Here is a 27140-nt window from a genome sequence, read left to right as displayed (position 1 = left end):
TAAAAGACAAAAACTAAACCAAATCAGATTAAAAAAAAAACAATCAAAACCCACAATAAAAAGAAATCAAAGCCCACAATAAAAACCCATCCACATGCACACAAAAAAACCCCCAAACTAAAAATACAGCTAAACCCAAGCATCAAAAAAACCCAACAAACAAAAAACCCACAAAAACCCCACAACAGAAAACCAAACCAAAACCCACACACACTGGGGAAAAAAGCACTGGACCATAAACCAGTGAGTGAAAGGTATAGAAAGAGAAAGTGCTCATCTTTCCCAAATAATTTGTGGCAAGCAGCCTGCCATAACCTTTATCTTCTATGAACTCCATAAAAACATTGAATATTACTAAGTCATTGAATAACTTAAAGCTTTGTGGAGTTTTACAGACAGTAATTGCAAATTATTCTGACAGATAATGGCCATCAAGTTTTCCCTAAAGCCACACCTTGCTATTCCCAAAGCACAAGTTGAAATGGGCCCTCATTACCTTGTCAAATGGATTGCTCTGAGCTCTGTGTCAGAACAAGGTGGTTATGGCTGTTTAACCAATTTCCTTTCATCACCTTTGTATATGGACCCACAACTTAGAGAGCTCTTTTGTCCTCAGATGATGTAAGAATTATAAAATAAAACCAAGGAAAACCAAGAAGCCTCCACTGTTCTGTATTTGCAACATGAAGAGGACTATTCCAGATGAAGAAGACTTTAGCACCCATCTGCTCCTGTCAACTTCTTGGAAAAAAGCACAAGTGAAAGCAAGAAAAAATAGCCTATGGGAAAATGTTTATAAACCCTGAAAGTTAAGAAACCCTTTTAATAATAACCACACCAAAGCACAGCTGATCGTGCATCAGAAGACTGAGGGCACTGCACATTAAAAATGGAAGTCAAAACTGGAAGATACTCACGTGTAACAATCACAGTGCTGACTGTAAGCAATTTCCTCAAGGCTTACATCAGTATCTAGCAGAGGTCGGGTGCCATCCTAAAGGAGTTGAGGTAAGGAAAAGAGAAAGGTAAGAAAATACTATTTTTTTAACATATATATCCCTGAAGTGATTAAGTTTCTTTAATCAGGAATTATACATGGGTCTGCCAAATTTCCTGCAATATCCACAAACACTGGTATTTTTAATCTCAAACTGGCAAGAAGGATAATCAGCCTTAAAACCATTTAATTATAAAATATTAAGCAATGTTAAATTTTAACTCCCCACCCATAGATTAGACTTTTCTCTAAGGAAATGATGGCCAGCCTGCCACAGGGTATTGTAACACAAACACTATTCCATATGTGGACTTATTTTTAATAGCTGGTTGCATCAGTAGCTTTGTTTAGTTGGACTTCCTCTAGTTTTACCATGTGTTGAAATAAAATAGCTAAGCAACAGGCATGTCAATTTAGTCTTATCACAGCAAAAAATATTAAATGTCATAAATGGTATTTGAAACTAGCCAACAAAATTTCCAAACACTGTAATCTTGGAGATCCTCCCTGTTATCCTTAAGACAACAGTGAAGTAATATGACAGTACAGAGACTCAAGATGTCTCTTGCATCAAACAATATCTGAGTTTTGACAGGAAACAACACTTTTTTGATATGATGATGAATTTGTGCCAGAAACTCGTTTGACAAAAATGGACAAATTCACATAATTATTTTCTGATTTCTTCAGATGATTTAAAATATCTTCAAGAGAAAAAATAAAATATGTAGTAACTGGCAAGTTAAAACTCTTCAATACTTAACAGACAATGGAACAATCAAGGACTAGGCAGACTAAGGAATAGGAAGCAATCTTGAATGAATATTTGGTAGAATAACAGTTAGAAAGGGAAAAAAACCCCAAATAACACCACAACACAAAGGAGCAGCTGGATTTTAAAACATCCCGAAAGGAGAGATTTTAACCTGGAAACAAAGAAGCTTCATACAATTTCATATGGGATACTTCAGTAATTCTTGTAGGAAATTGCAGGCCAGAAAAGTGCCTTCTCTACTAAAAAGAAATTTGAGGAGCAAATACATTAAGCATTTTTTGCTCTGCCTGCTCTGGTGCCAAGCTCTGTGCAGCAGAGGAGCTTGATGCAGCTTGCAGGAATGTCAGTACAGTAGTAACTGAAACATGTGAGAACAGGCTTCTCTTGCATCATATGCAATTGGGAATGACTGATTCGTACAAATTAACTGAAATAAAAATCTTTCACAATAAAGTTTCAACCTACATTTAGGCTGTCTTCCTGACAACCTATTCCTCCCCCAACTCCCTTTTCTACCCCTCATGCTGCCTTCTATGCATCTGTGTTTTCATTCAGCAACGATTCTGTTTCCACATGCTGTGCATGTATTCCTCAGAGATTCCTGGGAATGTATGCCACCATCCAGCAGCCACTCACATCTGCACCAAACATTTTGTTTTCTCTAGCCTCGAGCAAATGCGTACTCAAATTTTTCACATTTCCTTACCTAGAATGCAGGGATGAAATCTGACTAAAAGTAAGGTTTATTTCAATTAATTTAACACTTTTCCCCTCTTCCTATTCGGTGTTCTTCTTTCAGATAACTCCTACACATTTTTAAAGATTTAACTCCTCATTCAGTGCAAGGATTTGTAATCAAAATAGTCAGACTAGTGTGAATTAAGCATGCATGAGAGCATCTTGCATCCCAAAATGCACGATAAGCAACATGATGCCCAGTGACAGGATCCACAGAAACCAAGCTGATGAACACTGTGCAATGTATTCCTTCTGTCATAAGGAAGCCCGTAAGCAGATAAGGCCACATCAGACATGATTTGTCAGCAGGAGACAAAAATATTCTGGCAGTGGGATAATAACATGGTTACCACATCCCATTGCCACTCCTCTTGGTGTTATCCCAACAGGAAGATAGGAGTGTAGGCAAAAGATTCCCAGAAAAAGGGAGCAAAGACACTTTTCAGCAACCACGCCCAAGATTTATAGCAGTAAGCGCAATTTTGAGCATGATTCTTGAAGGGAAACTGCAAACAGTCCTCCCTAATAATCATTTAGTCACTGCCAGTCGAGAGGAAGCCAAAAGATGAAGTGAGGATTCAATACAGTTCCTTCTCCTCAGCGCTGACCACAAGGGATCCTGCCTCTCCAGGTGGGTGGCTGTGAGAGTGTGAGCAAGGGAAACCTGTTAGAGTGAGAGCAATCAGCTCTGTTTCATGCCACCTTTTCCTCCAGTGAAAGGAGCACAGCATCAAGCTCTGCTGCATTATTCCCCTACAGCCATAATTACCTTTGAAGATAAATTTGGTAAAATAAAAATCATGATTCCTTAGAGTACTTTTGAAAAATGATTCAAGGATGTTACACTCAATTTCTCTCAACATCTCATGAAAAGCAATTATCTTTAAGAACAGGGTTGTAAAATGTATTAACTGAAGTATTTTTGTAAAACTTAGAAAGAACAGACTGGTCTACTGCAAATAGCAAATGGGGAATACTTAATATATTTTCATCCATGAAGCAATGCACAGAACAAATGAAGGAAAGTCTAACATCCTGAATTTATAATTAGAGTTCACCCTCTGAATATCCATTTTGGCATGAAAGAACAGGCTTGAACAAGTTCTCACATTCTGAATTCTGAATCAACTAATACCTATACACCATAATATAAAGCTTAAACAAGTCTGCATTATCTTTTATTACAAATATACCAAATAGTTTTTGCCACACTTCTCATAGTGCTATCTTTTCTCTAGAGTAAAGGCTTTGTCTCCTTTGCAGTTCAAAAAAAGGTCTGATAGAACATCTGCTCTTAACAATCAATATTGACCTACTGGAAAAAAGTAGTAAATATCCAAGTAATTCATAATGCTTTGCATGTTCTTTTTTAAGACCTTGATTCCTGCTGTACTTTACTTGGAGAAATACGTAAAATTTTATAATCCAAATTCTATAATCTAAATCTCCGAAGTGGCAGATTATGCTGTTAACCACAGGGAGGATCCATGAAAACACATATTTCACATTTTCACATTTACTTTAACCTACAACCTCTATCACCACAAGAATCCTTTAATCCTAGAGGCAATTAAGTGTCACAATTACTATTGAGCAAATATGGCTGGAGCTTGTGAATCATTCTGGTGAATGTCTGGAACCCCCCAAAAAAAGCTTACCAAACACTTCTCGGGCCATTACTCACACAGATAGGAATCTTCTAATTAAATCTGTTCAAACTGTGACTATAAAGGCAGCAACTTCTGTGTTTAACAGGTTTGCTTTACCCAAGATTCATCAGCCCCTTGCAGTCTCAGAGCAAATTTAAGAGCAGATGGGCTGAGGGATTCTTTTTATGACCTCATAGAATACCCAAGTGTTTAATGAGAAAGGATCCTGCAATTCTTTGTGACATTTAATTTGTCTTATATCATTCCACCAAGATGTAAGATTAAGGATTTATTTCCAAATACTCACTTTGGTGATGGTCTTTAAAATGGCAAGTCGATCTTGAGGTGGTGGCAAACCCACATAGAGTGTTTTATCCAGCCTACCAGGACGCAGGATAGCTGGGTCAATTATATCTTAGGGAGAGGAAAAATAGAAAAAAATTAATCCAGAAATAAGATGCATCCTTAGGAAAGCCTACATGAGCAGGAATACATGTCTATTTGTACCAAGATTCAAAGAAGCATTTGTGCCATGACTGAAACTCTGAGCATTAAAGGAGCTGATTGAAAAGGTTTCATTTTTGTCAAGTCCAAGTCTCTACCACCCAGCACAGTTAAGCCACATCTGCTCGACGAGAGCTCATAAATACCAGTTTCATCTCTTCAGAGATGAAGACAAATACAGAATTAGAACATTTTTGCTGAGGAATTCCACATTAATTATTAGCAGTTTGTTCTGTTGGAAGGAACTCTACTCCATATTGCAAATCTGCTTTGAAAGGGGCAGTATAACTCAAGAGTAACAAGTACACAGGGCCAATCACAACCATCCATATGCAAACTTAATTTTATTGGTCATTTGCACTTCTACTACAATATAGTTTTCTGAATGGTAAAACAGGAAAGCCATGAAAATACCAAATATAGCCGCAAAGTACGGAATTTATTTCCCAAGGAGAACTACAGACTCTGAATTTATTATGTGTGGAGAAGTAAGAAAGCAAAAATTACCACAAATGTTTCTAGAAAACCATTCAAAGCTTAAGTGTAATAGAAATGTGTAGCAGCCTTTTAGCATCACAGGCTTCAGTACTGAATGTACACAAAGAGTAAGTCAGGATATAAATACACACTATTGGTATAACAAGAGATACAGACAGGGCATGTGATTTGCAAAAGGCCTGAATTTCTGTCTGTGTTTCAGCACAAATTGCCTGCATATTTCTCAATGCTTCTTGAAGCCCTATTTCCCCTTCTGCCAAAACTCAATAATGGCATCAATTTCTCTATTTCACTAAGGAATTCTATTGAGTCACCATCCCTGGACATACTAAAAAGAGGTGTAGATGTGGCACTTGAGGACATGGTTTAGTGGTGGACTTGGCAATGCTGGGTTAATAGGTGTACTCCATGATCTTAGAGATCTTTTCCAACCTAAATTATTCTTATGATTCTGTGATATCCTCCATGCTACAGTAATGTGAGTGGCAAAGTCACAAAAACACTCACAGAAGATATAAAACAATCTATACTTTTACTGTAACAGACCATTTTAAAGTATATAAATTATATGAATGTGTGAGGTAGCTACTGCAAGAACCTTTCCCAAAAGTAGCAGTTGATAGTTCCATCTAAGTGTAAAGCTGGAAATTATCAAGGCCTCCCAATGAAGCTGCCAACACCCTTACATTAACTACAGCCTCCTGAAAAACAGAGCTAACAGCCAAACTGTGTCCATTAGTGTACATTAAAGGTGAAGAACTGGGGAAAGTGAAACTGCTAATCTTTACTGTACACACGTTTCAAAGAAAACAGACACCACCCAAGCCCTAAAACACTAGCAGGGAAGAAAAACTATCCCTTTTTTGCAAATGAAAAAAAGTTTGCTTAACTCTGTTGAGACTTGAACTAGCTGATGCTACCACAACATGGTCTTGATTCACTTTTTCAAAGATGCTTGTGGTTTTGTTCAAGTTGCTCTCTCACTTATGCTTAAAGGACAATTCCATTATCTTTTTCTTGGACAAAAGTATTTTTTTCCCTATGTTACAGCAGTCATGGGCAGAAATATCTATGGAAGCAAAAATCAGCTACTGCAAATGTAATGAGAATGGTGAGGAAAAAAATAAAAAGGAATGACTTGTATTAATCCAGACCAGATTAAACAAGGGTTAAACAGAATCCCTGCCATGGCAGGCACAGACAAAAACATGTTACTTATACATCTGTGCATAGTTCTGGAAGACACTTTGTCTTGCTTTAGACACAAGTGCACTTTCCTGTTTTTGTGTTTCTTGTCACATTATTAATAGGAGATGACGAAGTTCACTCAAAGGATCAATTAAAAACATCAAAACAGCTACTCTCAATAGGGACTGCAGTACACACCAGGCACTTGCTGATTTCCCCATTCTAGCATTTGGAAAATAAAATATTAAATAATATTTTAAAGTATTAAGCTTGATATGGAAAATACTGTTTCCATTTTGCATGCTGAGAACATGGTACTTGCTATTTGTCCAACAATATAAAGTCAGTGATGTGGTCTAAATATGCACCATCTTTTTGTATGGAAATGATCACACTGCCTGCATTCAAAGAGTTACCACAACTGACAGAACCAGATAAGCTGCAGTAATGGTGGTTTACAGCAACAAGACCACACCAAAGTTTAAAACACAGATCTACACTCCCCATCTCCTTATGAATCAACTGACTTCATTATTCTGTTTTAGACTTGGGGCGGAAGTTCTCGAAAACTCAAGTCGCATAACCCAGAAAATTAGTATTTACTCACTGGACAAACTCACTCATTAGATGCACTTCATATCCATTTAAAATAACTTAATAATGTTCCCCTTTAAGGAATTCCAAAAGCTTATCTAAACAGAAGAGAGTCAACTCACTTTAGATACACTACACATTTCAATGAAATTAAGGTAGTTATCTCAGATACCTCTTTCAAAGCCTATTATTATCCCTCAAGTTGGAAGGAAAGTGAAGCATGGAAGTGTGATAAAACATAGCACTCCTTTTCCAAGTTGCCTCACACAGACAATATACTTTTATTAAGAGAAATGTCCAGCCAATAATTTTCTGCCTTTCTGATGTGATCAGTGGTGTTGACTGTCATTAGAAGATGGTAGTATCATTTTCCAATTAATATGACAAAATTATGTACGAAGATATTTAGAGTACATCCATTCCTTGCTTTGTTTTTAATGGTTAAAACAAGCAATAACCTCTAGAGAATTATGTCACATTGCAGTTTGCTACACTGCTCTTCAAACAACTGCAAAATTTTATAGAATCATTACATTCTATTGAAAGTGTCTTTGCATGAATTCCTATACAGGGACACCCTATTGTTCAAAATAAAATCTATTAGTCTCACATTCATTTCCAGTTGATTATGCATGTCTTATTTCAAATGCACAGGAGTCAACCACATTTACAAAAGTTCAGTGCATACCACCACCAACTGTTGTGTGAGTCCATCAAACTTCTCCTATATTCTCACTACAGCTTTAAAAAATATATTTGAAGTACTCAAGATCTAGGCCCTCACATTTGTAATGTTCTGAAATGCAGAAAACCCCTAAAAGGTTTTCTAAGACTCCAGGTGAACACTGCACTTAACAACTGAAGTTACTGTGAAATATACACAACACTCAAGGCTGCTGAAATGTAGAAATACAATTTGTGTGAATTAGAACTATTATGAAAGAAATTGTTCCATGCCTCACGTATTAAGTGCTTTTCTTAGATCTTATCTTGCCTTTAATTCAGCAACATGTATAAACAGGTAAAAACATAAACAATGCCAAACCCAAGCTGTAACTATTGTTAAAGACTAATGATTATTATTCTTATTGTGTTTCAAAACATGTGGCTCAGGTGAATAGCTCTAAAAAAATTAACACAAGCTTGCGAACAAAAATAGACCTCAACTGAAACTAGGATCATGCTCAAAGGTAAGAGTAGAAGGGGAATTTTGCACAATTTAATTTAAGAAAGCTAGAGAAAGAGGCAATGAATAAAAGCAAGACATTGTAACAATTTATGTCAAGTTCAAAATCACTGTCTTGTCTGTTTTCTCATATTACATACAGTTCTCTAGATCCCAGGTGAAACACTGCTGATGCCTTGGTCAGCATTTCTCTAAGAATTTTATACATGTTCAAAGCCTGGGGAAGTACGAGAAGAGCAGAAAGCAGCAGTATCCCATCCTGAAATTCAAACTGATAACTAGAAAATTATGGGAAATCATGGATTTTATTTAACAGTAGTGTTTGGCAGTTGTGTAGTCTTGGATTTGGGGAAGGAAGTAGACTGGAAAAGCATATAACTATTCTGACCCATAAAGGTTCTAACAGAACATATTTTTGCTTCTATTTTTTTTCCTCTCTCTCTCTCTCTTTGATGGTATTAAGTTCTTTACAAGTCTAATCCTTTCCAGACAAAGTTTGACATTGATTCTGCATTTAGGTGGAAAGAGATTGAGTTGGGAATACTGCATCCCTGATAATTTAGAAGGAATCAAGAAATATCTTGACTTCTTGTCCTCTCCTTCAGAGGATTTTCAAAGTCACTGAGTAAGTGAAAAACCTTCAAATATCCTGGTTTTTAGGGCACATCAAAGGCTTATTTCAGCGCTGCCAGAGTAAGAATTGACCACTTGCGGATTGTGTTTGATAAACAAAGGAACCAAACTATTGTGCCAGTCATTTTGGCAAAATGGGAATAAGAGCCTTCCAAGTCCTGAAAGGCTATTATAATAGAGAATTTGGCAGTCTTCAGCCATGGGGTATATAAACCACCACCATTCCACAGTAATATCTTGTCCCAGGTGCCCATCCCTCACTGGAACAACTGTGCCAGGAACATACTTTAATGCCAAAAGTGGCTGAGCCACTGCTATCCTAACTGCAATTACTACTAAAAAATAACAATAATAATAACAACAACAACAGTAATAATAACCTATGACAGAAGACTCTTCCTATTGCACAATGATCTCAGACTACAATGCCACAAACAACACAACAGTCATGAACAGTACCAGCAACCAACTATCAAAGGTACCACACATGAATCACTCTAAAAAAAAGAAGAGTCTTGAAAAGCCACTTTCTCTCCCAATAAATTATACTAACAGGGATTAAAAACCATGAGATCTCACACCTCACAGCATTGGCCCAGTGGAAGACTGCAGGAAGTTCTGTTGGGACACATATATTATTTAGATCTACATTACACAACCCTCTGCCCCAGCACAAACTCTATTCACCAAACTGTGACAGAAAAATCTTTCTTACAAAGATTTAAAAACCTTTTCAAGCACCACAACTTAATTGTTTGTGGGAATAATTTCAATATAGTAGCCAGTAAAAGCTATGCTTGTCCTACAGGTCTCTGTAGGACAAGATCTCTGCTTGGGCAATTAATTCTTAAGGTGGTTAAGAGTGCTTTACTAGTATAGACTTCATTGCTCTCTACCTGCAGTGTGCTCCTAGTAACAACCCAGACCACACCAGCAAAACTTAATTTGGTGAACACTGCCTCTTCCTAGGCCCCATGAACACTGAATAATAAGCTACAGGAGAGAAAAATCAGTTTCCCCAATTTAACTACAACTTCAGTAGAAATTGTTCTGATGAAAGCTGCATCAATTAGAAACTGTATTTCTTCATACTGACAAATGCAGATATCACAGGAAAAATGTAGGGTCTAAACCTATCCAAAATGTTATTCATACACACAGTTGATGTCCTTCTGAAGCAAGACATCCATCCTATCCAAAGCTATCCAAACTGCCTCTTCCAGCAGAAGCTGGATGTGCCACACTTGGACATTAAAAAAAAATTTGCTGGCAAAACAACTCCTTGTATCTTTATCAAGATAAAATAATCAAATTGAAGGATATACATTCATCTGCAAATTCAGTAAACAGAAATTAATTGTATTTGTTATCCCTGCCTTTGCATTTTCTTTACATTTGGCATTTTTACCTCAAATCCACTTTTTTCACTGATGTCACTGACTAATAATACACTGCTAATTTCATGCCTTACACATCTCCCAGCTGTCCTCAAATATGAGCCCAAACCTCATTATTTGGTAAAGATTTGTAATTTTAACTATTCCTGTATGGTAGAACAGCACACCTGCCACTGCAGCTGAACAAGACAACAGTGACATTTTAAAGCTGAAGAGAAAAAAAAGAAAAAAAGATCCCCAAGCCATTCCAGAGGTACTTTCTAACTGCATAATGGTAAAAATGCATCCAATATAAGACTTATACAGAGAAGGATTAACAGTTGCACATGTGTCTATTTCACATATGCATGACAATCCAACCTGTAAGCAAGCACTGAATCAGTGTCAATCTAAATCAAGGAATTAGGACAAACCTGCCACACAGAAGTATTTATATTTGAAATTAACATCTGAGCAATATTTACCCTAAACTGGCCCTGGTGAAGCTACTGGAGTGCTTGCACTCAGCTGCCTCCAGGAGAGGAATCCTTAGCTCAGAACAGTGACACACAGCAGCCCAAAAGGGATCAGCCCCATGTCCAACCGGCTGAGGAGGCACTGCAGGAAGTGCAGCTGCATGTTTCCTCCACTTCAAAAGTGCTGCAATTCCCAGCCCAAGCTAGCAGTCAGAGATAATGACAAGTCAGTAATTAGATATGAAGCCCTTGAGAAACACTTCCAAATAAGGCTGCTTGATACAAATGCTTGTAATAGCACAACTAATTTAGGGAGAGATTTCTCTCCTAAGGCAACCTGACAACACTCCCACCAACACCCTTGGTACATCCCACTGCATCTATATATAGTTTAACCTTATTCTCTATTCTGCATTGGATTAGACAGCTCAGGACCAGCAAGCTCATGCCAGGAAAACCTACCACTTTAAATCAAAGAATTTGTACAAGCAGATAGAGATTAGAGCCCCTGCTGCTCATACTTTATCCTGTGGAAGGCCTGAGAGTCTGTCACGGTGCAAAGAATTTGAAAGATAGGAAGATTTTCCTCCAAATCTTTCAAGCTTTTGACCCCTGGAAAAAAAACCCCACCTCATAGTTACCTATTTTAAGATGATTTCAAACCAAGTTTTCCTTAATTTATAGAACGCAAGCGATGTCAAGGATTTATACTTTCTCTCTTCCAATGTACATTCAAAATAGCCATGCTACTGTTTTTCCCTGTTAAGTAATTTTTCAGCAAAATTCTACATCTTGTCCTTACTTCATTCCTTCCAGTGATGAAATAACCATGTCTCACTGTAAGTAGTAATTTGCCAAATATCCATTCTAGGTGCAAAGGTTCTTTCCAAAGTTCTGGTACCCATACCAGTATGGTTTTACCAAGACAGACTTGTAATCCTGTATTTAATTTCAGTTGCAATATTCAGAAAATGCTCATAACCAATAAAGTGCACCATCTTCATGCATGTTTCTTTCTAAACCGACAATAAATTCCTCTACTTATAATCCACAGCTTCTAGATGGAATTAAAATTCAGGAAAGACAAGTTTCTTGCTGTGTGTAAAACACAAGACTTCTCCATAATACAAAACAGCAACAACAACAAAAAAAAAGAGGCAGAAAGTTGCTTAAAATCAAATTATTTTTGTAAAGCAGACATCAGTGCTCAGCTTATAACGAAGAAAATACTGCTAGAATTGCAAAAGCTACTAAAAATGGAAGAGCCAGGCAGGAAGCAAAGACAGCTGTCAATATCAAAGCTGGACAGAACACGAGGAAATGGGAAAACAACTTCAGCCTAAGGGAACCTAGTTTGGAACATGGAGCCCAGGAAGCAAAAGGTAAGGAAAGGGAAAAATGACTTTAAAGGACACAGATGTCTTGAGGCAAAAAAAAACCCCTAAAGATAGAAAAGGAAAAGGTTGCCTTGAATAGAAAATCAATGCAAGAATACAAGAAAAAGAAAAAATTACATTTTAGTTTTCTTCTTTTATATTCCATGGAGATAATCCAAAGCAGTGAAATGTCTTTCAAAGCATTTTAAGAGCAGTGGTACCAGGTGCTAACTGAGACACATTTTGAAGAGGTTGATTTATCTCACACTGCCACATGAACAGGGAACAGATTAACTCATCAGAAAAGTTTTGGATTTGAGGAGACACTGTAATTTTAAGCCCAGAACAGGCTTAGTTACAGAATCCAAATATTGAGGAACACATGATTTTATCAGAAGAGAACCAAGGACCTCTGATTTGTCATTTATGACTTTTGGGTCCTTACCTGGCCTGTTTGTGGCAGCCATAATGAAAACCTGCTGCCGATTCTCCAGCCCATCCATCTCTGTGAGGAGCTGGTTCACCACCCGCACACTGGCTCCTGACTGTGAAAGGAGAAATTTGTCAACCAAACCAAGGAAACAGTGGCAATGTGAATATTTCAAGGTAAAAGAAACAAAAGATCTACTAACTCCCTGCATTGAAATATTACTCAAAGAAAAAGTTCATTTTTCACACTTTCAATGTAGCTGCATTCTGGATTCCTTCTATCATATTCTTAGCATGTTTTCATCCCAAATTCATGCTATCTACACACCTGCCACATATTTTAACATGTGGCAAACCTTTTCTTTCCCATCAAAACTAAAGGACTCACCTAAAGGAGTACATATAAATATTTATACAAGTTGTTCTGACACCTACCTCAACAAGAACACAAAACGTTTCTCAATATTGACTTTTTGGAGGGGAAAAAAAGGTCTAAAAGATTTAAGCCTCTGACAACAGTTTCAGCAGGTAAGCTACTGAGAGTTAAATGTTAGTGCCATAGTAGAATTAACTATTAAAAACTCAAGAGCTTAACCTGAATTTCTCTGGATATTTTTTCTATATATGCATACTAAAAAAGTATTAAGCTTTAAAGAACTTAACCAACATATTTTCCCTCAAATGACAGCAAGCCTGGTGGATTGCTTTTCTTGGGAGATACCCTTCTGGGTAACTTCTGGGTTGCCAGCAATGTCAGAAAAGCTTTAACTGAGAGTATTTATTTATGGAGACATTTGAAGACAGACTCACTTCACGGTCAGACCTCCGAGGGCACAAAGCATCAACTTCATCAAAGAATATAACACAGGGGGCTGAATTCCTGGCACGCTGGAACACCTGACGTACAGCACGTTCACTTTCACCAACATACTAAAATAATAAGACAAATGACATTGGAACAATGTAAGACATAAGATTTTCTTGGGGGGGAAAAAAAATCAATAGTTTAAAACACTATTTAAGGTACTTTGCAAGGGACAAATGCAACCTACCAATCGGTTAATTTCTGATAACAGTCTCTTATCTCTGTTTCCTTAGTGATCATGATTTACACAGGAACTGTCACTAGTTGACTTTTGACAACTTGCAGCACATTCAGAGTTTAATAGAATTCTTTCTTTCTGAGGAATAAATCTAACTTGCCATCATTCTGGCGATGAGAATTAACAAATACAGTCTTAATTAAGGACACTGTTGTTCAGCTGTTCATAAATAAACCCAGTGAGCAGTGAACACAATGAACATCTGAAGTTCATAGAGCTGTTGCCTGAAGACAGGGCCTTGGTGGTAGGGAACTGAAAAATCAGCCAGAAACTCACTTTGAATACTGAATTGTAGGAACAGGGGCTGTGAAATTGTAAATGCAAACACTTAATTTTTTCCAACCAAACATGTTTTGATACAATTTATATGTTAACACAGTCTCTGAATCACAGCCAACCATTTTCTCTGTATCCCACAAGGAAGTAGGGCTTCTCATTAATTTAAGTGTTGTATTTCCTGCCTGTATCAGTACTTGAAGTAGACATATAAAAATGTTTGGGAAGAGATCAGTCAAATCAGTATGCTGGTTTCAGCTTCCACACTTCTAATAAACAGAGAACTGCCATGGCCTTCCCAGATGGGAGCTGCAGCCACCTTGCTCAGTCCAACACATAATCTTGACTCTAAAAGGGACTGAAGTTACATCACAGCACTTCTTAGGCCAGTGCTTCAAAAACTTGAACTACAGCACTTTTATCTGTTGACATTTAAAATCTACATGCTGCAGAAAAGCAGTGATGTAGGTAGTGGGTCATTCAGAAGTAGGGTTCTACTTCAAGTCAAGAAGGCTCCATCTGCCAGGTAATTTAAACTAAGATAAATACTTAAGCTACACAGATGACGTTTTTCTTTTCACATGAACAACTTCACTGCTAAAAACTTTATGGAGAGTTTAAATAAGGCAACTTCAGTTGCACCAGTATCAGTTGTGCAATCCACATTTCGGACAAGAATTCTATAAATAACAAAAGCCTAATGATTAGCACATACCATGTTTAGCAGCTCAGGACCTTTCACAGATATGAAGTTCAATCCAGACTCGTTTGCCACAGCCTATCAGAAAGGTAAAGTCAGATATACACACACACTCACATACACACATATATATTTTTTTATGTATATACAAAACACACATTTATCATGACTGTTTGGGTTCTGTCCATGGAGTGATAAACAAATACAAGGGAAGGAACACAGTTATCAACTGTTTGCAAAATATAGAAAACAGTACAAAGTATAATTATATGCAATTAAGAGTGGGAGGGGAGCAGGGAATTTAGCAATGTGTTCTCTCTCTGTGATGAGGCAGTTCCACATTCCCACCCCATCCCCCCACACCAGCTGAAGAATTCCCAATAACTATGGGAGTTTAAGAGACATTCAACTCCGTAAGAGCATCTGAAGACAAAGATGAGAAATAATCTGGAATTTGCATGATTATCTGTATTTACATGGGGAAGCTGTAAAAACAAAAGTATTTTCAGTAAGGTAAATATGGTAAGCAAAATTAAATAAGTATAATAGAGTGTAGAATACTCCCAATATATAATATAGTTATAATAGTAATACAATTTAGTTACAGTGACATATTCCATAGAAGTGGTTATCCAATAGAGTTTCTTCTCATCTTTGCTTTCTTCTGAATCAACATAAGTCCTTTCTGTTTTGCAGGAATTCCTTCTCAATTCCAGTAAAGATTTAACTTTACATCACGAAAAATCACATAAATTTAGAACAGAGGCCTAAATTTAATTTCCTGATGAGAAGTGGTGCAAAAGCCCAACTTCTGGCACTGTCATCCAGACTCAGTCATTCCTACAAAAACATCTATTTCAAGAAGATTCTCCAGTGTTTTTAGTGATGTTTAGAAAATGCATTACCTTAGCTAACAGTGTTTTGCCACACCCTGGAGGCCCTGCAAGCAGGACACCAGCTGGAGTAGTCAGGCCCAGAGCTCTAAACTGCTCTGGGTTTCGCACAGGTGCCTAAAATGAAATTACCATAGTTATCTGAGGCATAAAGGTAACATGAAACTTCATTTTAGTTACAGCTGGATGAAAAATCATTCATAGCAAGTTCTTTATTCCAATTTTTATAGGATAAAAGAATAAAGATTCAATCAGTCCCTTAATATCTTGCATTGCTAACAACTCCTAAATGGGAGGAATGTCATTATTCAGAGGCAAAGGTTTTATTTACCTGTGTTAGCTAAAGGTGTTAATGTAAAGTTTCCCTGACTGGCAGCAAGACTTCTAAGCTTCCAGCTAAGTAGTCTCCAGTTCTTTGTGTGGCAGTTGCATAACCAAGGTTATTGGTACAAACCTTTCAGAATACTTAAAGATTGAGCAATATGAACACACCAAAAGCATGAACACAAAAAGCAAAATGTATGGTGTGTACACACAGCAGACTTGAAACAGATTTTATAGCAAATTATAGAAGCTTGATGGTTTCAAATACAGATATTGCAAAAGATCACTATACCTTAAATAAATATTGAAAACAAACATAGTTTTACTTCCTGCATAGGGGGAGTGGAAAGATCATTGCAAGTGAGGTTACGACATACCAATATTGCCATAGTCAGCTCCTCCCGAACGTCCTCCAGGGCTCCGATGTCTGCCCATGTCACATCAGGAATTGTGACAAAGCCTTCTCTCTTGGCAGAGGGCTGCACTGATGACAGTGCAACAATAAAATCATTCATCTCAATGCACAGCTTCTGCAGCTGCTCCTCAGGCAAGGGGTCTTGCTCCTTCAGCAAATCCAAAAGTCTCTGCAATTCATCCTTAAGGTACATGGAAAGGGAGAGAAAAAGATTATGCAACTGGGTAAGATTTTCAGAACCATTTTAAGGGCTTTTTGAAAGCCATACTTCAACTATCAATCACATTATTATGTTCAATACACATAAAATATGTGAATTACTATTAATGATAAAAATATTCCAGGGAAGCTCTATGTACATTTAACAGGTTTGAAAGTGCTAAGCTGAACCAAAAATCTTAGATGCTACAGAAAATCTTAGATTTAGATGGTACAGAAACTAAGCTAGCATGTGTATTTTGTCTTCCAGTTCTTCCTACTGCTTCTCCCACACTGACTAGGAAAAAGCTATTTCCATGCTGAAATTTCCAAAATATGTATTATTTATATGTATTAATTCTGCTTTTAACAAGAAACTGCTTTCAAGAGAAAGTGAAAAACTGCAGAACAGCACAATTCCAACAATTTGCAAAATATTTAATTCCGTATAAACCGTTAAACCCCTTAACACACTTTCAGAACATCCACTTTTATTTAACGAAATCTGATTTCAAGACAACTGACTTCCTCAGCCTGATTAGACCTGGTTTTGCAATCAGGCCCTGATAAGGTTTCGGCAAACAGAACAGAGATGCAGAGTAATGCTTTTCTACACTGCCCCATGTTGCAGACCACAGTGACCCAGGGAGGTATATTCCAATTTCTCCAATTGGTTCCACACTGGGGAAACTAACTGAGAAAATCTTTCATCAAAGAACTTTATATATTCACAACCCAAATGCATCCCCATTCTAATACAGAAAGGCAGTATCAAAGCAAACTGGTATTGCACCACAAATAAAACTGTATCAGAATTTTCGTAAGACAGAGAGAGAAAAAATGAATGTGAAAACTCTATTAAGTTTCAACACTTTTCCTACAGCAGTATACAGAAAAAGTATCACTTCCTATCAATTTCAACTAGGACAGCTCTACAACTGACCACAAAGAAATACAAGTTCTTAGAATGCCTGATATTACTTTCAAGTCCTCCCTCCTCTTCTTAACAGAACCATTGAGAGAAACTCTGAAATAGCCAAGACCACTGGGTTTGTTTACTTGAATTGTGTGAATGATTTTTAAAGGTTTTGTATGTTTATTTTTCCATTATAAACATAATACAAGGGTTTTAATGACAATACCCTGTATTAGACTATGTCAACCTCCTGCCAGCTATCAAAACATGGCTTTGTTAGGATTAGACTTCCTCATTCTGAGTGACCCTTTTGATCATGGTGATGTTGATAAAAGCTCCAACTACCTGCCCCTCCCCACTTTCTTTTAGCTACAGCAAGCCCCAGGAAGCACTGGGAGGTATAAGCACTATGCTTATGTTACACTAATACAAAGGCTTACTACAGCTTTTTACCCTAATTTTTGTAATCACAGCAACAGTGCTCTTTGACAGTCCCTCTAAAAACAGAATCTGAGTACAATGTGCATTTAAGCCCACTTATCTCCAGACAAATCTTTAGGAGGCCTGCACATAATGAAGGCATATACAGACTCCAAATTTTGAGAAGTAGGACCAAGGATTTCTATCTAAAGTTGTTCTGCTTCACTAAACTTCATGTTACTTAGGCCAAAGAATAATTCTGGCACTGGAAATACTATTTTCTGCAACAGAGTTCCAGTTGTGCTGCACATTAATAGCTCATCTCTTCCTTTAAACTTGCTACAGGTACCAGACACCACATGTGATTTACCTCAAGCAATCACATAGCTGGAGGGCAAACATAAATACTTTTAGACTTTGGCTTACTGTAACTCTACCAGGTCAGGAAAGAGCCCCAGGCATCATCATAGATATTTCACTGAGGGCACAGCAAACAGCTTGTGCAAAACATTCAGTGCAAGTTTGATACGTTTGAACTTATATTATAGTCAATACACTTTTGAAGAGAGATACAGCACTCTTTTAAACTCTGCTCTGCTAGAAGACAAAACAACACAGCACCAACAAAACAAAAAATCCCAGGGAAAAACCACATCTTGTATAAAATATGAACATGATTTTTAGGAGGATGGGGTTTGGGAGCTACTTTTCCAGACCCATTATATGGGTCATTAGGAGTTAAGCTCCTGGCTTAGGAGCTGACATTTCTAAATCTAAATTTAATATTACCTTGGCTGTGGATGTTTGAGAATTTACGAGCAATGACTTTCATAACTCTAAAATGGCTCAACTCTTCAGACATTAAAAACACATGCTTAAGGGAGCACATACCTTAGGAGGAAGTTCTGGTTGTTTGGTGCCCTCTTCCACCAGGATGTCTGCTCCTGTCCCCATGCTTCCTTCAGCTGTGCTCCCCTCAGTGTCTGTGAGTTTCCTCCTCTGCTGCTCAGCTGTTATCAGCACCCTGTTGACTGTGCACATGGCTGCCTCACGACACAGAGCCATCAGATCAGCTCCCACATATCCCGGAGTCAGCCGCGCTAAGTGACGGAATTCAAACGACTCTGGGAGCTTCAGTTTTCGACATAAAGTCTGAAGAATTCTAATCAAGTAGAGGGAAAAAAGGAAAAGATAGAGAAAAAGCTGTTACTTTTTTTTTTTAATGTGAAAACAAACAGCATTTAATGTCTCTTTTAGTCAATATGAACTGAAGTAGTACATTGGGAAGTTTTCACTCAACTAGGAAGTAACCAACACTGAAATTCACAGAACTGTGCTCTGAATTTCCTGTCAGTTTTAAAACAAAAACCAACAGCCTCAACCAGGCATTGCCAATCAGTGGTTTTGGTGACCTAGGACCTAGATTCTTCCAACCTTACTTTATATTCAGAATTGAGAGGCTAAGCCTCAGAGTGTTCCACAGAGACACACAAGTTACCCATTGATACATTTAACTTTGTATTCCTAACAACCCAAGTCTGCATTGTCTGTTCCATGCCACTTTCATTTATTTATTGAAGAATATCCACAACATACCATTCTGCAGGAAGCAAATTAAATCAGACTGTGTGAGGAGCTCTGGTTTAATCTTCAGTATTTTTCCCTGACCACTGTCAGTGCCGATATTTCCTGAGCCCCCAGTGAAACTTCCAATAGGCAACACAGGGCTTCTACTAACACCTCATAAGTTACCTCATGCTCATCCCAAAGGTAAAGTTACACCTCCTCGGGCAGTTTCCTCACTAACACAAACCAGCTCTCTGTAACTGACAGTGAAGTGCCACACTTCACACTTTTAATGGGAGCTTTTTCCACTTTGTATCACAGCGGAAGCTTTAAAAATCTCATTCAAGGTCCACCAAAATTTCCTGCTGCCCTTCTAAGCCAAGGACAACTGAAAACTACATGAATTGTCAAAAAGAAAAAAAAAGGCAAAAACAAATGTCACTGCACAAACACTGGCACTGAAGAGCTCTGAGCAGAGGGATCAAATCAGCTTATTTAAACAGCAAAATATCACTTCACTGGGAAAGTATTTTAAAAAGGCAGCACAAGCCAAGGAAGTGCAGATCAGTAATACACTTTCTAGTTCAAATTATTTCCAGATCAAGTAATATAACTACAGAAAAACTACAAGAAAAAAACCAACTGATTATTCAAACCTCCCCCACCAGCAAGTTCCATCATCTCTCCTTTAAATCTTTATTAGTGATAATAGCCTGTTTCTCAAGATTCTTTCAACCTGTCTGACAAGAGCCTATGTAATCAATCGAATCAAAGTGTAAACAGTTCAGAACTTCAAATGGCTCATTCTGAATTTGCACAAGAAAACACCAGGTAAAGCAAGATCTCCAGGTACACTTTCTCATCTCAAGCCATCTCCCTAAGGCTGCAGAACCAAAACGAAGCAGTTCAAATCCTGCCTTCAGCAAGACTAATTTATCCTGTAAATCAGCATGCTTTAAGGGCTTATAAGGTCTACATGACCCTTTCATTTTAAAAGCAAAGAACAAATCAACACCACAGTGCATTCCACAAAACTGAAAAGAGGGAAAGGGAATAATTTAAAAAAGGTAACAAAATCAATTGTTCCTGTAAGCCTACACCTCCAGGAATACAAACAAACAATAATATGAATGCCTGTGACTCTACTGTAACATTGACTGATCTCAGCACACCTCAATGGCTCTGCTGTTTACAACTGCTGTCCCTCAGCATAAACACACAACTATCAAGACAAACAGATGCACACTTAATGTCTTCTGCAACTTTTCAGTGTGTGCTGACCCACAGGTGTGTACAGGTACAGAAAGGATTAAACACTGTTTTCCTTAATTTGTATGTCAACTTATACATTCAAAATGAAGCTTAAACTTCACAACACATACTTTTCTCTTGCCCCTTCATCCGGGATCCCTAAACAAATTTCTCTGTCAAATCTCCCAGCTCTCCTCAGTGCAGGGTCCAGTGAGTCAGGTCTGTTTGTTGCTCCAATAACAAGGACCTGGGTAGTGGCAGCGACATTATTCAAGTCTAAGGGGAAGGAAGGAAGGAAGGAAGTTAGTTAGTAGTCATACTCACTGTCCCAATTTTGTTCCCATATCTGTGCAACTCTGTTTCTGCAGCACATGATAATACCCAGCAGAGATAAACTAATCAACAGTCAGGCTGAACTGTTGTTCACCTCTATCTCTACTTGTCTTTTGCACAAACAAGCAAAAATAGACATTTCAAATTATATTAAATAGGCTTTCCCTTTATTTCTGTTCATACAACAGACAGGCTTATATAATGCTGTACAGACCACTGTGAAAATATTGTAATAACACCCCTTCAGATTTATTATGATCTTCCCACCATTCCCCAGGCAAACTGTGTCAAAATATGAAAAATTATTGCCACTATCTCCTCCGAAGTAAGCACAAGTCACTACTGAAGGAAAGCAGACAGCAAGCCTGATAATTAGAGTTTGATCTTAGCACAGCTGTTCCTGAAACTCACCATCCATACAAGTGAGGAACTGAGCAACAATCCTCCGCTCCATGTCCTTTGACGCGACTTCTCTCTTTGGGGTGATTGCATCAATCTCGTCAATGAAAAGGACACAGGGAGCACTGGACTAGGAACAAGAAAGATCCATAATTACAAAATTACACTGACAGAGCCTTCTTAACGAGCCTCTCAAAATTTAAATTTAGTATGAACTAAATTCATACTAAATGAAACATAATAAACAGCTTCACAATCAACTTTTTTGCCCTGTTTGGCATTCTTTTTTACAAGAAAGAAATGCTTCAGATTTTCTAATCTGTAACTATTACTGTAAATCGACTGCACAGTCAACCAGAACTGGAAGAATCCTGTTGTTCTTGCTGACTACCTAGAGAGCCACCAGATTATGAAACTTCACTGAGCTGAAGCTATGGAATAATTAAGGCATGAGACTTAAAATGTCTCTACACACTAAAATTTAAATATACCTCTGCGTTGCTTTATGTTTTCCCTAAATATTCCATTGTGACTGCCTGCTAAAGTCCATAAACGAAAATCACACAAGAAAGGTCTGGTTTGGTTTGTTGTTTGTTTTGTTAGTGACATTAGAGCTGTGGAATTTCAAAAGTGAGCATTACTGACACACAGAATGAAACAAAAGGAGCAGTAGGTGGTCATGGAACTTCAAGACTACTACAGAGCCTGACCATGTTCAAAGAGTAAAAATGAGCAGCCAGAAACTCCCATAAGTGTTCTAAAACTCAGTGAACTTGATAAAAAGCCAACAAAAATACGGATGAATAATTAGTGTAACTAATAGAATGGTGTTGAACTGATGTAAGATTACTAACATTCCCCAAAAGCACTAGCAGTGCACAGGAACACTCAAGGGAAACACTGGAATCGTGTTCCAAAGAAGTCCCATGAACAAAACCCATGCTGTTCACAGGTGCTCCGGGTGTTCCCAGCACCAGCTGCGCCATCTCGTGGTCATTCCCTTTTCCGCTGTGACAGAGAGGAAAATGCCACAAAGATTCCACAGCACCTGAATAACCAGGAATCAGGCTTTTTATCCTGCACGAAAACTGTCATGAAAGTGAAGTGAAAGAACTACTTAAGGGAATGTGAGAGACTATAAGAAACGCAAGAGTTTATTTTAAATATATTTTATGCAACAGATGTTATTTCTGTGACAGTAATTTAGAGCAACCTCCCCATAATCACTACACATACAAAAGATCTAATTCCTGGAAACTCTTTGCCATAACTTATGTAATTTTATTCTAAACAACTTCTTACCAAGGCTCGCTAAAAATTAAAATTTAGTATGAACTGGAAACTATATAATAAACAGCTTCACAGTCAAACTTTTCCCTGTTCAAGATTCTTTCTTATAGGAACATACTTTAAATACTTATATACAGCTGTGGGGGAGAGTAGAAAAATGAAATAAAGTTGGAAGACCAGAACATTCTCAGAGGGGAGGAACAGAAAACTGTCCTCATGAAATAAAACATTAACCACACACTAAAAATCAGAAAAAAAGTCTCCATTTGTTTAAATTATCTCAACCTGCCTGGTTCTCTTTGCTTCCTACTACATCCAGAAGTCACACCAAAGCAAGGTTTCAACTTTAACTTTTCTCCTGCTCTTATCATATTTGGTCCAAATTTCCTGCTTCATACCTAGACCCTGAAAGCCTAAAATCTCTCACATTCACTCAATTTCCATTCCATACAAAACTAGCAAAAAACCTCTTGTAACAAAAAAGCACAACAAACTGCTCTTAATTTTTTTAATAGATCAAGCCAAGCAGATCCAAATATGTAAATAATTTATGTTGCTCTCTTTACATTGCTATGATGAAGCATCTTTTGTCAGGGCTTCAGAACAGTAAGCTTTGTGCTCTATGACATCATGACAGTACAATGGAATTCTGGTCACAGAAGGGGAGACAAGTCATGTGTGCAGCAGGATAAAGATTCACTCACGAATATTTACTCAAATTCAAACCACAGAAACAAAGTATGAATCTTTACAAACAATTCACAGTGTTATTTCAGGGGTGTCTTACCACAGCCTGCTCAAACAGCTCCCTCAGTTTCTGCTCAGATTCCCCTGACACTCCAGACACAATCTCTGTTGCTGCCACTTTCAACATTGGGAGCTCAAGTTCCTGGAAGGGACAAGGAACATTGTATGATATATCCAGAGGTTGGAAATGCTGGCTGTCCTTGAGGACAAATATTTTTCTATATGACATCTTTTAAACCTACAAATTACGTACTCAGGACTAAACCTTAAAGCATTTTTTAAAAAAGATAAGGAGCATCCTCCGATTTAAAATGGGTAACAAAGCATTGCTTAGCAGTCTTGAAAGTATTCTCCACCAGGTTTGGTTCCCAGAGTCCTGCTCCAGAAATATTTGTAGCAGGACTGTAAAATAAGACCCTTGTAAAGCTCACATTCAAAGTTTTCTTCTGTTAAAATATATAAATACAATTGCAACTTTGATAGACTGTAGCACAGTAGTGCTACAGGTTGTTGCAGCCTATTTCAAGCTCTTTGAATTACATATAAAAGAAAACTAACCCTAATTTATGCAACTCAAAATATAGTTGCTCAAAGCAGTATAGTGCTCAGAGCACTATAGTGCTCAAAGAAGATAGTTTGCCTAAAATAGCACTACTGAAAATCTCTTTTAAAATAAAAAACTATATAAGAAGTAGTCATTAAATTTATCTCTGGAAGTTTTTCACTTATTTTACCACACATGCTTATTTTACCAAACGTAGTACCCTTCCAGGATACAAATTCTCACTGAAGTATTAAATATCACCAAATTATTTAATGATGATATTTATTAAATATTTAAATATTTATTAAATATCACCAAATTATTAAATGGGCTCCTTTTTACAATAAGACATTGGAAAGAAAACATCCAAATCTTTACTAAAGTATTTGAAGCATAATGTCAGAAGGGTGTAACCAACATTTATGGAATAAATATCAGTATTTTCTTTATCTGCATTACAAGTTAGTAATTCACATGCATCTAAATTTATGGTTATAATCAGTGACATTTAAGGAACAACTGTATTGAAGAACAAGTAATGTCCATGGTTATCACTGAAGAGCCCTAAATAGTCCCTAGATTTATATAAAAACAGGCACAGCAGCTTCATCACACCCCAAACTATTAACACAAATAGTGTCATGTGCTCTGAAAATATCAGCTTGACACAGGCGAGGCAACATTCAGTTTTGGAATTCAGAAATCAGCTATTTAACAGATGCCACCCAACAGAATCAATGTAAAGCCTCATAAAAGGTAGTAAGGTTGAGTCCAGACTTGAAACAGTATGGTAAATTTAACCAAAATTATCTTTCATTTATATCCTTCTCAACACCTGTGCCTACATTGCTCTGTTCTGAGAGTGCCTCAAAACAATTAAATCAAACATAAAACCTTGTCACTATGACTCTTCTTTACATATGAGGTTCTATCAAGTAAAGATTCAGATGGAATTCAAACAAAGGAAGCAAAGATTAATGTATTTCCAACTATCATAGGAAGGCTAAAGAATTGGAAAGCTCTAGTCTGTTATGAAGGAAGATTATTCTCTTTCTCTCTAAATGTAACTCAGAAAAGGAAGAAGCTGTACATGTAAAGCCATCTCACCCCAGCAATTGCCTGTGCCAGCAGTGTCTTCCCACATCCTGGTGGCCCATGTAAAAGAAAGCCTCGAGGTGGAACCACTCCTAAGTGGTTGTAGACCTCAGGATGACGGATGTGAAGGAGCATCTTGCATATTTCCTGCAAAGAACAAGAGAGAGTTCCATTTAAATTGCAGAAATTAGTATTATAGATTGCTATTCTTATAAACAGGTCAAAATAAAACAAGTTCTGTTTATCAACCTGATTTCAGTGACTGCTTACAGAAAAATTAATAAAAGAAAAACCAACAACCTTGTTGCTGTTGGTATAAGCAGCTTTTCTCAATGCCACACATATGAATTCTGCAGTATTTCTTCTCTGTCATTTTTCATGAGACATTTTCTTCAGTGCATCTTTTAGCCCCCAGACTTTAACTAACCTTTAATGTTTCATCATTGCCTCCCACATCCTCAAACTTCACTGAAGGGTGGTAAAGCTCTGATCCCTTAGTTCTCACTGTTCAAAGGAAAAGTCACACATATTTAGACATGGTATAAATGCAGTTGCTAACACTGAACAGAGAGGTACTCAGCCTAAACAAATAGCTAAGCACACAGAATAGTAGTATTTTTTAGTAGTAGACACAGGACTGCAATATTTTGTTAATACAACATTAAGGCTAAATTTCTTTTTAAAACTGCCTGAGGTCACTTCTCTGCATGTCAGAAAATATTTCTCTGGTAACAGATTCCATGGTCTAATACTATCTCTTTGTTTGGAGTAACACACCAAAAATAACTTCTCACCTTTCTTAAGTAACATGGATTCAATTTCTCTGTCTACATCTGGAAGTCCTTCTTTTTTCCTTTTTGCTCTCCTGCCCTTTGTCTTCTTTCTTTCACTCTCCAAGAAAGAAAGTTCTGTTGATTTCTAGGACATAAAACCAGAATTATATATACAAAACCTTCCAAGCCAGTGAACTTCTGCAAGTACTTAACAACAGGTGAGTCTATGATACTTAACTTGCACATATTATATAAATAAAGACAAGCGAGGCAGGAATTGAACCCATTCTTTTTGTAGAAAATCTTTTTTTGTATTTAGGATTTGCCTTTTTTTTTTAATGGGTTAATTACAACAGTCACTTTTTTTGTTAAGAGAACAGAGTAATAATAAAAACAAAAACAACAAAAAACACCCACACCAACAAAAAACCCACAAAAACACAACCCAAAACAAAACCCAAATCAAAACAAAAAATCCAAACAAATCCCCTCAGAACTACTAACCAAAATCAGACATCAATTATTTACATACCATGGAGCAATACAATTTTGGGATGAATAAAACTGTATGAACATATTTACTCCATTGGAAACAATTTTTATTACTAGTAAGTCACAAGAGGGTGTAAGAAAATATTAATCAGTGCTAACACAAGTTAACTGCATGTGAGAGAAGGAATGAAAGAAATAAAAAGAAGTTTCTTGTTTTCCCCAGTGTCACTAAGACTTTACCACTGGCTAAGGAACATCACCGGCTATGGCTACAGCAAGCCACAAGCCAGGCAGGCTGGTCACTGGCAAATGGAATAAATAACAGCTACATTCCACTCATGTGGGCACTAATCTGGGCCTCCCTAGTACTGAGAACTATGTTTTCCTCAAAAAAACCTGGAAGAAACTCATTATTTGGTGACTTTCTACCTGTCATACAAACATGCTTGAAATGGGCCAGTGCTATTCATACATCCACTCACACCACCTTGGGTTTGTGAAACACAGTACCTCAGAAATCAGTTTCCTTTCCTCTCCTTCTCCATCCTCAGAGAGGTCAATGAAAAAGTCTTTCCCATCAGGAGTTTTATCAATGAACCAGCCACCATCAGAGATTCGTCTTTCACGTCTTGCTTCTGGTGCAAGGGTGCTTGTTTGAGGTGCAGTTCTCATAGGAGGAGGGGTCTCCACTGGGTCATTTTTTGGAGTGGTTGGAACAGAATCAGGATTTCCTTTCTTGTACAAGCTCAGCAGGGAACTGTTCATGTGATTTGTAGACTGCAGATTCACACATTTGTAAAGAAAATACATGGGACAGATTATAACTTGGGTTATTTATATTGACGCCAATGAAAACTGTTTAATAAACACAATTTAGCATTACCCCTGCTGGAGAATACAGGCAATGCATCTTCCAACCCACTCCTCTGCAAATCAAATGACTGCATATGAAACTACACATGCTGGCTGAAGGGGCAGCAGCCTTT

General features: G+C 37.4%; 1 protein-coding gene across 2 annotated transcripts in view; it reads right to left on the bottom strand.

The window, feature by feature from the left end:
- The window catches only part of NVL (nuclear VCP like), a 38305-nt gene that overhangs the window by 6993 nt on the left and 4172 nt on the right, over positions 1 to 27140 (bottom strand). For both annotated transcript variants that reach the window (XM_085054697.1, XM_085054698.1), the window contains exons 6-20: positions 26665 to 26931; positions 25684 to 25807; positions 25317 to 25393; positions 24902 to 25036; positions 23291 to 23392; positions 21226 to 21343; positions 20613 to 20757; positions 18556 to 18826; positions 16093 to 16311; positions 15404 to 15508; positions 14514 to 14576; positions 13230 to 13349; positions 12436 to 12535; positions 4467 to 4573; positions 918 to 994 (exon numbers count right to left, since the gene is read on the bottom strand). In XM_085054697.1, coding sequence (XP_084910823.1) covers positions 918 to 994; positions 4467 to 4573; positions 12436 to 12535; positions 13230 to 13349; positions 14514 to 14576; positions 15404 to 15508; positions 16093 to 16311; positions 18556 to 18826; positions 20613 to 20757; positions 21226 to 21343; positions 23291 to 23392; positions 24902 to 25036; positions 25317 to 25393; positions 25684 to 25807; positions 26665 to 26931 — 2030 coding nt within the window. The remainder of the gene's footprint in view (positions 1 to 917; positions 995 to 4466; positions 4574 to 12435; positions 12536 to 13229; positions 13350 to 14513; positions 14577 to 15403; positions 15509 to 16092; positions 16312 to 18555; positions 18827 to 20612; positions 20758 to 21225; positions 21344 to 23290; positions 23393 to 24901; positions 25037 to 25316; positions 25394 to 25683; positions 25808 to 26664; positions 26932 to 27140) is intronic.

The sequence above is a fragment of the Lichenostomus cassidix genome, chromosome 3, assembly GCF_008360975.1.
Source record: "Lichenostomus cassidix isolate B80296 chromosome 3, HeHo_3.0, whole genome shotgun sequence".
Taxonomy (NCBI): domain Eukaryota; kingdom Metazoa; phylum Chordata; class Aves; order Passeriformes; family Meliphagidae; genus Lichenostomus; species Lichenostomus cassidix.
The sequence above is the reverse complement of the archived record's forward strand: the minus strand, read 5'-3'. Positions and strand labels throughout refer to the sequence as shown.